General features: G+C 40.2%; 1 protein-coding gene across 2 annotated transcripts in view; it reads right to left on the bottom strand.

Moving 5' to 3' along the window:
* Positions 1-697: 697 nt before the first annotated feature.
* CFAP206 (cilia and flagella associated protein 206) overlaps positions 698-12,998 on the bottom strand; it is a 33,309-nt gene continuing 21,008 nt past the window's right edge. For both annotated transcript variants that reach the window (XM_056566067.1, XM_056566066.1), the window contains 4 exons: positions 9,243-9,383; positions 8,146-8,339; positions 4,710-4,853; positions 698-1,087 (listed from right to left, as the gene is read on the bottom strand). In XM_056566067.1, the coding sequence (XP_056422042.1) occupies positions 854-1,087; positions 4,710-4,853; positions 8,146-8,339; positions 9,243-9,383 (713 nt within the window). In that variant the 3' untranslated portion in view covers positions 698-853. The remainder of the gene's footprint in view (positions 1,088-4,709; positions 4,854-8,145; positions 8,340-9,242; positions 9,384-12,998) is intronic.

The following is a 12,998-nucleotide window of genomic DNA, read 5'->3' as shown; positions in this document are numbered from 1 at the left end:
TGTAACCCCCCTTATAGTGCTATTTTTACCCCCCACAATTATTCAAAGGCTAAGTGGCAGTTACTTGGCTCCACCACTATATAATGAACAGTGCAGGGCTTTTAAGCCCCATTAACCCTGTAGTGTGTGGCACTGAACAGCTGATCGGAGGGGGTGCCAGGTGTCTGCACCTATGCCGATCAGTAAATGATGGCCTATCATGTGGATAAGCCATCAATAATATTGTCCTGGAAACCCCCATTAAAGGAAATCTATCGGCTCTATTTAATGCTAAGAGCTGCAGACACTGCTGTATAGCTGTTTGGGTATAAAAGCACAGAACCTTATACAGTTAAAGGAAAAACGCACTGAACCTTTCCTGGAGCTGATGGTGGTTGCCAAGCAGTAATGCCTGGGCAACTATGTTCCGCCTCCTTGACACTTGGCTTATAAATAAAAAGGTAATATGGCAACCACCATCAGCTCCAGGAAAGGTAGTTTGTTTTGATACACTTAGAATGCAGTCTGCAGCTCTTAGCAACAAACAGCTGACAGATTCCCTTTAAGTAAGTAGCCAGATCAGAGAGACTACATAATGTTAATGGAAAGGGCACCACACCACAAGACTAGTCATAGAATGGATTTTGGGTTAACACATACACATAAATCAGAATGCGTATTGTGAAATGATAAGCTTTTCTTTGTACTTTTTACCTAGAGTCTTTATATCACTGAAGCAGACAACATCAGACATTATGTAAATCAGACAACAATCTCAGGTATTCTTGATAATAATTTACAATATTTTAGCACTTGTGCCTCTTTGAAGGCTCAAGATGATGTGTCTAACTAGAAAATGTATACTGGATAACATTTACGATTCCTCCACATCTCTTGTCAGATTCACTTTAACCATGTTTGTAGGTTGTGATAACCCACAACCTCGAAGCCCTGACAGGAAGATCTGAGGTTTAGGCACATTGCTGGCACCATCCCGTTTTGTTTGTGTGCCCACTTGTTTGGGTAGATACACTTGACTGAAATTTTCCCGTCTCATGTGGCTGCCATGTGTTTGCATAGAATGAGTTACTTTCTTTCGTAGATTTGTCTGTGAGAGAAAAAGAAATATGAGAATTTTCATAGAAATCACTATACAGTTTATTTTAGATCAGATATGCATCCGTGATCCACACCTTCCATAAGTATTTTCACAGTGTTTTATTTTAAAGGGGTGAAAAGGTGCACAATATTGATAAAGTCTGCCAAATCATCTTTGTTAAAAAAAATTGGACCACTTTAGGCAGCTATATGGGTCCGTGGAAGTTCTTTAGCTTTTCTCTGGCTGACACAGTGCTTTATACTGCCATGGATGTTCATCTCCCCCCTTTCAGCGAATGACAGACCCTCCAACTCCATCTCTGAATCAAGAGACAGTGGTCTTTGTTTATTGTACCGTATATTCTCGAGTATAAGCCGAGTTTTTCAGCACGATTTTTCGTGCTGAAAACACCCCCCTCGGCTTATATTCGAGTGAACTCTCCGCCCTCAGTGGTCTTCAACCTGCGGACCTCCAGATGTTTCAAAACTACAACTCCCAGCAAGCCCGGACAGCCATTGGCGTTCATGAGCAACGTCCCTGTGCGTCGTCGTCAAGGCAACGCCATTATTCTGGGGCCAGGCCCGAAGCGCGGAGAAGAGGCACCCCCGGTGAAGATGTACAGCCCGGAACGACTATCCCTCCCCACCGGACGGTCCCTGCAGCACAGATGGCCTGGACCAGCTCACCCTAACGTCCCGCCGAGTGGAGGTGAGTACAAAACTAAAGGGGGGGGGGGGAGGGGGTCTGGATGACGACGAAGGCCCGGGCAGTGGTCTTCAACCTGCGGACCTCCAGATGTTTCAAAACTACAACTCCCAGCATGCCTGGACAGCCGATGGCTGTCCGGGCATGCTGGGAGTTGTAGTTTTGGAACATCTGGAGGTCCGCAGGTTGAAGACCACTGTTAAATCAGACATTGACAAGCGGTGATGATGAAGGGGGCGGTGTGGGATGATGACAGGGTAATGATGAAGGGGGGGGGGATGATGACAGGGTAATGATGATGAAGGGGGGATGATGACAGGGTAATGATGAAGGGGGGGATGATGACAGGGTGATGATGATGAGGGTGTTAATGACGGGGGTCTGGATGATGACAGGGGGGGATGATGTTTTTCCCACCCTAGGCTTATACTCGAGTCAATAACTTTTCCTGGGTTTTTGGGGTGAAATTAGGGGCCTCGGCTTATATTCGGGTCGGCTTATACTCGAGTATATACAGTACTTGTCAGTTCAGAATCCTTACAGTATGTCACTGAACCATAGTTTTACTGTCTGCTATCTGCATGCCACCTGATTATGTCACCATAGTTAGCCAAGAGGAGACAATGACGCACTACTCAGTAGTGTAGATTGCCGCAGTGCCCATGCAGCTGCCTAAAGCAGGAGAACTGTAAATACAATTTAGGAAGTTTTATAACTTTTCGGCACCTTTTTTACTTTTCAAAAAAAAAATATTCTCTGGAATATTACAGCAATTACCAAATTTCAAATACAGTATATCACATAAGTGAGTACACCCCTAAGTGACAATGTACAAATTGGGTGCAAAGTGTCAAGACTTTGTGTTATCACCATTATATTCCACCACTGCCTTAAGCTTAACAGGTTGCCACTGGTATCCTCTTCCACTCCTCCATGCTGACATCATGGAGCTGGTGAATGTTAGAGACCTTGCGCTCCCCCACCTTGCATTTGAGTATGCCCCTCAGATGCTCAATAGGGTTTTGGTCTTGAGACATGCTTGGCCAGACCATGCTTTACCCTCAGCTTCTTTAGAAAGGCAGTGGTTGTCTTGGAGGTATGTTTGGGGATATTATTATGTTGGAATACTGTCCTGTGGCCCAGTGCCCAAAGGGAGGGTATCATACTTTGCTTCAGTATGTCACAGTACATGTTGGCATTCATGGTTTCCTCAAAGAACTGTAGCTTCCCTGTTCCAGCAGCACTCATGCAGCCCCAGACCATGACACTCCCACCAAAATGCCTGACTGTAGGCAAGACACACATGTCTTTGTATTGCTCACCTGGTTGTCACCACATGCTTGACACCACCTAAATCAAATAAGTTTCTTGGTCTCATTTGATCACAGGACATGGTTCCAGTAATCCATGTCCTTAGTTTGCTTGTCTTTAGCAAACTCTTTGCAGGCTTTCTTGTGCTTAATCTTAAAGGAGAACTCCATAATATAAAAATTGGCCTCCATACTGCCGGCAGTAAAAAAAATAAAGATCTACATACCTTCCTCCGCTCCCCCGGGGCCTCCGGTAACCAGCCCCCGGTCTACGCCGCGATCCACTTCCTGGTTGTCAGTGGTCGGGGAATCATACTGCGCTCAGCCAATCACCAGCCGCAGCTAAGTCTGACTCGGCCGGGGATAGGCTGAGCGGCAGTGTGAGAACGCTTCAGGACACAAAATTCTTCACTACACCGGCACCTGCTGTCGGGGCCGAAAACGTCACACTGCCGCTCAGCCTATCGCCGGCCGAGTCGGGACTTTGCTGCGGCTGGTGATTGGCTGAGCGCAGTAAGACTCTCCGACCACCGGCAACCAGGAAGAGGATCGTGGCGGAGACCGGAGCCGATTACCGGAGGCACTGGGGGAGCGGAGGAAGGTATGTACGTATGTACATCTTTATTTTTTTTACTGCTGGCAGTATGGGGAACAATTTTTTTATATTCTGGAGTTCTCCTTTAAGAAGAAGCTTCCTTCTGGAATAACAGCTTTGTAGACCAATTTCATGCAGTGTACAGCATATGTTCTTAACACTGACAGGCTGACTGCCCCATCCATCAACATCTGCAGCACTGCTGGCAGCACTCATACGTCTTTTTTCCAAAGATCTCTGGATATGACGCTGAGTATGTCTTGGCCACCATGCTGCACTCAGTTATAGGGTATGGCAATCTTCTTATAGCCTACGCCATCATTATGTAAAGCAGCAAGTATTTTTTTTTTAGTTTCTTATTTAGGAGACAACCCTGTTTATATACAGTAGTTGAAACACAAGAGACAGCTGCCGAGAACTTGGTTTAGGGTAAGTTTTTATAGGGAGCCTTGATTTACCTTTCAAGGGCAGTGTAAGGCCTCTGTAAGAACAAGACAGGCTCACAGGTATACCACTCAGCCTTTCTCCCCTTCCCTTAAACATAGTGCTAGTTAAGTCCCGCACCTGGGGTAAGGAGTCATTATTAGTAAATTAAGAGAATCACAAATATGTTAGCCCATTTTGTCTTTGAGGACATAGCCAATTTTCATTTTTGCAGATTCCACTTGCAGCAGCCTCCCACTGGTCTCCATGGAAGGCTGCTGCTCCGTTCAATTCCTTCTGGACAAGAAATTTGATTCTGATGAAAGATTGAACATGTTCATTCTCTCTGTGGATCTGCCCAGAAAAGTCCATTAGTCAACAGGACTTCAGCTTACATGCCGCGCGGATTGACTGAAGATGTTTTTCTCATGGATCATCTATGGGACGGGAAAACAAGTCCCCCTCAATGGAGGCCCTACCCCATAATTTACAATTCATGTCCCCACAAACACAATAATGAAGCAATCTATGCTGCTGTGTCCTTTTTTTTTTTTTTTTCTTTTACAGTGACATTTTCAGAACATGTTTTTATACTTACCAGTTTTATTGCTTTTCTCCGTAGTTCCCATTCGTTCCACTCATACGACTTCACAATGTTGGTTTCCAGAATGTGAGTATCGGTTTGTGTGCTGCTATTGCATTTAGTGATTGGTTTCATAAGTAGTTTTTCAGAAGCTTCAGCCTGGTAGAAAAATAACATTAACAAGGTATAATACTAGTCACACCCTTCATTTTACCATATACACTGAAGTCTTCTTGAGAAGTCACCAACAATTGCATTGAAAAGGGGTCTTCTTAAAGAAAATGGCCACTATAGTGGACTGAAGATCCATCACACAAAACCTGGTCTAATAAGGGGGTGAGAGGTTTTACTGTAATGTATTACAAAACCAGAGAAAAAGTATTTGTGGGGCGAAATTGAAAATAAAAAATTTGGCACATTGTGCCACAAGTCGTGTCTGTGCCAGAATTTGCGCCAAAAAATGTAAAAAAAAATATAAAAATTTGAAAAAGGGGCGTGGTTGCTGACAAATGGGGGCGTGTTCCCAACATTTACAAAAAAAAAAAAATCCCAACATATTTACTAAGGTTTCCACAGAAAATGTGGTGGATTTGAGCTCTGGAAAACCCCACGGCTCAGAGCAGTTGTAAAAGAAGCAAAATGTAGGGAAAAGTGCAAAACGTAGGGAAACCTGTGGAAAAATATCTCTTGGGGGAAAAAAAAACCACAAACAAAACTCAACTCCACTCTGGGCCATAATGTTATTTACCTTTGCTTCTAGTATTGGTCTATTCGAAAAACATTGAAAGGATAGTTGGGGCCCTTTCACACAAGTCAATTTGTAGCTGAATAGACCATTTATATCAATAGAGAAGGCCTATAAGTCATATTCTGTTCGGATGCAAATTTAGATACAGAAGTGCCTGAATTACCCTGTGATTTTGTGGACTAAAATTGGTAAACTGTGCTGATGAAAATAAAAATAATTAAATGTTAAATATATTCTCTTATCTGGATCTATAGTTTCCATCTAATTTAATATGTAAAAACAGAAGGTGCAGCACAACTGGATGAATAATACACTTGAGTCATTCTTCTAAAATGCAAGGCTTGTGAAGTGACATGTAAAAATCCTTCTCATAACCTAGATGAAAAATATGTGAAAAAACAGGGAGGTGAAAAATAAAAAAAACTCAAGTCTGAAGGTATCATGTGGAAACAACTAGTACACTAAAAATGTGGGGTTGACTAAGATAAGTAATTAAAGAGGCAGTGTCATTATGAAAAAACTTTTTATATTTTGCAGTACTACTGATAAGAAGATGACTTTTTTCAATATACATTTATTTAAAAAAATGTCAATTTTACTAAAAAATGTAAAATGAAAATAGCCGCCACTAGGGGTCATCTATCTTTATGCAGACAGACTACTCTGTATTTTGCAGCATACTGGATACCGGCCGTAAAGTGTGTTGGTATCCAGTATAGGAGATCACCATTGCACCACTACAGCCTTCAGCTGTTCCTAAACTACAACTCCCATGATGGGAGTTGTAGTTTTGCAACAGCTGGGGGTACAATCTTTGTAAAACTCTGTTTTAGAGCTGTGTATTCTCCAGCTGTGTGCCTCCAGCTCTTGCAAAACTACAGACAAAGGATGTGTGGGCATGCTGGGAGTTGTAGTTTTGCAACAGCTAAAGGCAACACTACTCTAAAACAATGCATTACAAATCTTTCTACTGTAAACACTGAATCCCCCAATTCTCACCGGCTTTGAAGCAAGCTTAGCTCCTGCGCTCCCTTTAAAGTCCCTTAAAGGGGTTCTCCATTGTTAGACATTTTGGGGGAAATTCATCAAAACCTGTCCTGAGGAAAAGTTGCCCATAGCAACCAATCAGATTGCTTCTTTCATTTTTAGAGGCCTTTTCAAAAATGAAAGAAGCCATCTGTTTGGTTGCTATGGGCAACTGGTCAACTTTTCCTCTGCACAATAGCTGATGAATCTCCCCCCTTATCCCCTATCCACAGGATAGAGGATAAGATGTCTGATCGTGGGGGTAAGACGTCTAGCAACGGATTACCTCTCTAAAGTACTTGCGACATACATCACGTCTCCTTTTGGAGTTAAATCACACAGTTTACCTTGAAAGACCCCAGTGAAAAGTTAATTTTTACTATTGCACTCCTTATGGTAAATAAAAAATCTTTCTAATTTACTTTGTTTTCTATGTTTTATTTGGGTTTAAAAAAGCTGCCACTAGGTGTCTCCCTACTTGCCCAGAGCACATTTCCCCCCCATCTCTTGCACAGACTTTGGACTCCTGCTGGCCTGGCTGAAGTCCAAAAGCAGGAAATGCTGAAGGGGGGGGGGGGTGCAGCCTTATCCAATCATAGCTCATCTCACAATGAACTGCTCTGGGCTGTGTGTAGCAGAGTAAGGGAGGAAGTTCTCCCCTGTATGGCTTCGGATGATGTCACGCCTGCTGGGTAAAGCCCCTGTGTGTGTGAATCTGACAGAGACTGAGCAGAAAATACAGAGCAATATCAAGGTAGAAAACTGCTGGGTAACGCCCCTGTCTGTGAATCTGACAGAGACTGAGCAGAAATATCAAGGTATAAAACGAAACAATAATAAAAATAAAGGCAGGGGGTGGTTTAGCATGATGAGGGCAGTGATCATGACAGGTTCTCTTTAAGTGTTGAATTAGAGTATGATGCCTATAGCAACCAGTCAGATGACCTATTTAGTTAACGTATGCACTTGAAAAACCAGTCTTAATTATTTATGTCCTTTTGCCGTTTCTATACACTGTAAGTCTGAGAGCGACTACCAATCCAAACCAATAAGCGTCAGTGCTTTTATACCCAAACAGCTATCCAACCGTCTCTGTTCCAGCAAAAAGATATGAAAGATTCCCTTTAATTTGTCTGTCTTTTTTTTTTTTTCAACTTTAATGTACTTTTCCCTACACTTGCATGTATGAGCCTTTAACTCAATAAGCATTATCTGAAATAAAAAAAATGTAACAGTATTTATATGCATCACATATAAAATAGAATTGAGGAGAATTATCAAACCCTGTGTAGAGGGAAAGTTGACCACTTTCCCATAGCAACCAATCAGATTGCTTCTTAAAAGGCAGCAATTTGGCATCTACTATTCTTGAGCAACCATCCTGGCATGTTTATAGATCATGTGTGCATTATATGTTGCCATGTAACGCTTTTCTATTCAGGTAACGATACAGAAATGATTTTCACATTTTTTTTTTATACTTATGACTGCTATATAATCAGCATTTGCTTTTCAATTTTCCCTTTAGCAATTCTTGAGATTTTAGTCCTAGATAAATGAAACCTCATTCTTACATGTCCTTAACGCATAAACTTTTAGACAATAAAAATAAATTTCCCTTGCCTGTGAGACATCTAAGTGCCATCGACTTGATGTCACACCGTGAACGCCACCTACCTGTGAATAGGGTGTGATGGATGAAAACTGCTGGTGTAGCTCTAATAACTGGATCAGCTCTGCACACTGTTTGGCTTTTTCTCCAATTAAGTTGATATAGTGATCTGGATCCTGAGCGAACATATACGCAGCTTCCTTACAGCTGAAGATGTAGTATCTTTCTCTGTGCTTTAGTATGCCAATGCCAGGGTCCCCTGAATAAATGTAACAGAATAAGGCAGCTTATCATCTGTAGATCTGTAAAGTTAAATACAGTTAAAGGGATTCTCCGGTGGAAAACATTTATTTTATTTTTTTAAATTAACTGGTGCCAGAAAGTTAAACAGACTTGTAAATGACTTCTATAAAAAAAAATCTTTACCCTTCCAGTACTTTTTAGCAGCTGTATGCTAGAGAGGAAATTCTTTTCTTTTTGAATTTCTTTTTTGTCTTGTCCACAGTGCTCTCTGCTGGCACCTCTGTCCTGGACAGTTCCTGATACGGGCATCAAGTGTCAGAAGAGAGCACTGTGGACAAGAAGTCATTAACAAATCTGTTCAACTTTCTGGCACCAGTTGATTTAAAAAAAAAAAAAAATGTTTTCCAATGGAGTACCCCTTTAAATTTATTCAGGAATAAAATTTTTTTTAAAGGAGCTCATTTCTTTCAAAAACAGCTCCACGTCTCTCCTCAGGTTGTGTGTGGTATTACAACATGGCTTTATTCACTTTAATAGAACTGAGCTGCAGAACCACACCAAACCTGGAGACAGATGGGGAGTGTTTTTTGAAAGAAATTAGCTCTCTTTTTCTATATCTGGATAAACCCTTTAAATGCCACCTTTTCACACTGAAATCAATAATGGAGATGGCAATTTCTAGGCAAAGACACTATGCAAATAATAAGAAAAAACGAAAGAACACAGATTGCTTTCAGCCACCGCGTGGTAACAATACCTACAATGGCACATCTGCCACAAAACTACAGCAGTGACCGACCAGTATATATAATAAGAAAGAAAGCCCAGAGGAGTAAGCCCTAGGGCTTATATTCTATAACATAAGAATTGTCACGGCCAAAGTGACACAGATTTATCAATTTGAGTATATATATAGTACCAGGTAAGAGAAGCCCATCTCTTGTAGCAATAGTGAAACCACAAAATCCATGATACTGAATCGGGAGTCGATCATAATTTGCGGTAGTTTCTGGAAAATACCATTCTTGAGTACGAAAATCTGAGGGATTTACTTGCATTCCTGCATAGAAGAAAACAATGAACAAGCTAAATATTTTACAAAAGAGAAAACTATTTTATAAATGTACCATAGATTGATTCAAGCATACCCGCTGTACAGTTTATACCAACAAAATGCATAAAAAATGTCACCATTGTTAAAGGGTGGCAAACATCAGATGGAACCAGACTGTTTATGGATATTATTACAAGGGCGAAGCACGGTCTGCTCCTCTTTTTGGATGCGGAGAAGGCATTCGACAGAGTACATTGGGGATACTTAGAAGCAGTTTTACACAAATATCATCTCCCCCCAGAATTTATTAAGTCCACTATGGCAATGTATTCAGAACCGTCTGCAAGAGTCTTTAGTGGAGGGGCTCTTTCTAACAATCAAAATCTATTACTGAACCAGACAAGGTTGTCCCCTTTCCCCCTTGTTATTTAGGGTATGTTCACACTGAGGAATTGGAGAGGAATTTCCACGAGTAATTCTGCTCGCTTTTTCCTCTCCAAATCATTCAGCAGTGAAAATCCCCATAGAGCTGTACAGAATTTCTGCCCCTCAGTTCACACTGAGGAATTTCCTCAAGCAGAATTCTGACCAGGAAGTATGTTCCGCTTGAAGAAAGAACATGTTCTTTCTTTCAGGCGGAATCAGCGTCGTTCTCCCATAGAGATCAATGTTATTTTTTTTTTTTGAGTCAGAAGCATTTCCACGCGGAATCCGCTCGGAATTTACGCATGAAAAAAAAAAAATTATGAATAGAAATACTTGATACTCCTCCTCCGCATGAAACCTGCATTTCCGCGTGGAATTCTGCGCGATTTCGGTGCCAATTCCGTGCAAAATTCCGCACGAAATCTCTGAGAGTTCTTGTGGAAAAGTAACACTATTTTGAGGCAAAAAAATTTCTGCTTGATTTCCGCCCCAATTCCTCAGTGTGAACATACCCTTACTCTATTCATGGAGCTCCTCGCGGAATATTTACTTGAATATTATATCAAGTAGAATTTCAGGAGTCAGGATTGGAGGCATAGATCATAAAATCTGCTTATTCACAGACGATGTGCTGATGGCATTAAAGGGTTACTCCGGTGAAAACCTTTTTTCTTTTAAATCAACTGGTGGCAGAAAGTTAAACATATTTGTAAATGACTTCTATCAAAAAATCTTAATCCTTCCAGTACTTATTAGCTGCTGAATGCTACAGAGGAAATTCCTTTCTTTTTGGAACACTGATGACATCACGAGCACAGTGCTCTCTGCTGACATCTCTGTCCATTTTAGCAACCATGCATAGCAGATGTATGCTAAGGGCAGCATGGTGGCTCAGTGGTTAGCACTGCTGCCTTGCAGTGCTGGGGACTTGGGTTCAAATTCCACTAAGGGCAACAATAAATAAAGCGTTGTTATTATTATTATAATAACAACGTCAGCAGAGAGAACTGTGCTCGTGATGTCATCAGAGAACATTCCAAAAAGAAAAGAATTTCCTCTGTAGTATTCAGCAGCTAATAAGTACAGGAAGGATTAAGATTTTTTAATAGAAGTAATTTACAAATATGTTTAACTTTCTGCCACCAGTTGATTTAAAAGAAAAAAGGTTTTCAACGGAGTACCCCTTTAGCATCTTCACTCCCAGTTGTCATGAATTTTATTACATTATTTTCTAATGTTAGTTATTTTAAAGTAAATATTAGTAAGTCACTTTTATTACCAATACTGATTTAAGAAACCTTAAAAAATGAATAAGCTATTAAATATACACTGAAATGGGCAAAAAATAGTATTACCTATTTAGGCGTTGAGCTATCGACAGATTTTATAAACCTTCCTCTGTTAAATATAAATCCACTTATTTCCATTATCAAAGAAAATGCTGGTCTTTACTCTAAACTTCCCATGTCATGGATAGGCCGAATTTCAGTGGCAAAAATGTCCTTCCTGCCTAAGATTTTATAAATATTTTAAAATCTGCCTATTTTATATCCAGTATGGGCTATGAGGCAATTATAATCTATTATATGGAGTTATTTATGGAAGGGACAAAAGGCTAGAATAGCTGCTAATATATTACATGCACTGATCGCAATGGGGGGGATGGGCTATCCGGATCTTGGTGTGTACCACAAGGCAGTAATACTTAATCAATTAAAATCATGGTGGCAGTGTCATTATGACAAGACTTGGGTTTTAATAGAAACCACCATGATGAAACTACCGGATGTGGATCTGGCCTTGTGGTCCACAGTAATTTCTCAATATAAAATTATTATAAACACACCGACAGTAAAAGCAGGTATCAAGATATGGAAAGATATTTTATCTAAAAATATTCTGAGCCCTGTAAAATACCCAGAAATACCATTTAGAGTTTTTCAACATTTTCTACCACAAACAGACTTGACACAATGGAGCAAATTAGGTATTCAAAAACTAGCAGATATTATCATAGGAGGGAGGTTGATCCTCTTTTCTGATTTGTGTTGTAAACTCAAGATTCTGAATAAAGATTTTTTTTTTTTATATTTACAATTACGACATCTCTTGACCTCCCTTAAACAATGTAAATTAATGAATTGCTCCCCATATGGGAAATTCTTTCTGAGTAGTGACAATATGGAGAAGGGGACATCACGGGCATATAACCATTTGGTTTCTGTCAGAAAATTAGATAATTTCCCATTTCAAAAAGATTTAGGCTGCAGTTTTTCAGTAGAAGAATGGTATTTTGTTTTAAGCTTGCCATCTAGAGTCTCTCAATGCTCCAACCATTTGGATATTTCTAGGAAAATAATGTATAGATGGCATTGAGTACCATATTGACTCAACCAAATCTCATCTAATTTTCCGGAACTCTGCTGGAGGTAAGGTGGAAGTGCTTTCCTTTTTTCATATGTGGTGGGAATGTCGAGAGATTCAAAAATACTGGAAACAGATATTCTCATATCTAGTAGTATTGTAGGTCACTCTATAAATGGGAGCCCAGAAGTGGCATTATTCTCTCTAACAACCAAATTCTGAACTAACAGTAATAACACATTCTGTTTGTGGCAGAAAACTGATGCAATCCCTACCATTTGTGAATTATTAAACATTGTACATAGGAATTATAAGATGGAGGGCCTAGTGGAACAAAAAATGTTATCCACCATGTTATATGAACAAAGATGGAGATTGTGGAAAGAGTTCAGGAGCAATACTCAAATTCTATTTTAGGTAGTTTAGAAAAGGCAGTTACAATGGAGTGGCTAGGAATAGATCAATAATGGAATAACCTCTACTACAGGAATAGATTGATATGAATCTTTTGTGAGTGGGGTTTTCTTTTATTTGTTGTATGTATATATGTTATGCCTTAAAAAACAATAAAAGAGACTTTGAACAAAAAAAAACAACAAAAAAAAGTCACCAGGCTGCACATGTAAACTCAATGTGGTCGACTGCTAATATAAGAAGGCCAAGCTCAAACAAAGCCATTTGGAAAATACTGCATTTAGGCACTCTATATAAGGCAGCTGATCAATGTGAAAAATCATTTAGGCCATGTATACACCTTGCATATTTGTTGCTGGTATTTTTGTATAAGGGTAGGGTCACACATGCAGGGTATATACAGCATATTTCAAGGGG

The sequence above is a fragment of the Hyla sarda genome, chromosome 3 (genome assembly GCF_029499605.1).
Source record: "Hyla sarda isolate aHylSar1 chromosome 3, aHylSar1.hap1, whole genome shotgun sequence".
NCBI lineage: Eukaryota > Metazoa > Chordata > Amphibia > Anura > Hylidae > Hyla > Hyla sarda.
This window is presented reverse-complemented; position numbering and strand designations above follow the sequence as displayed.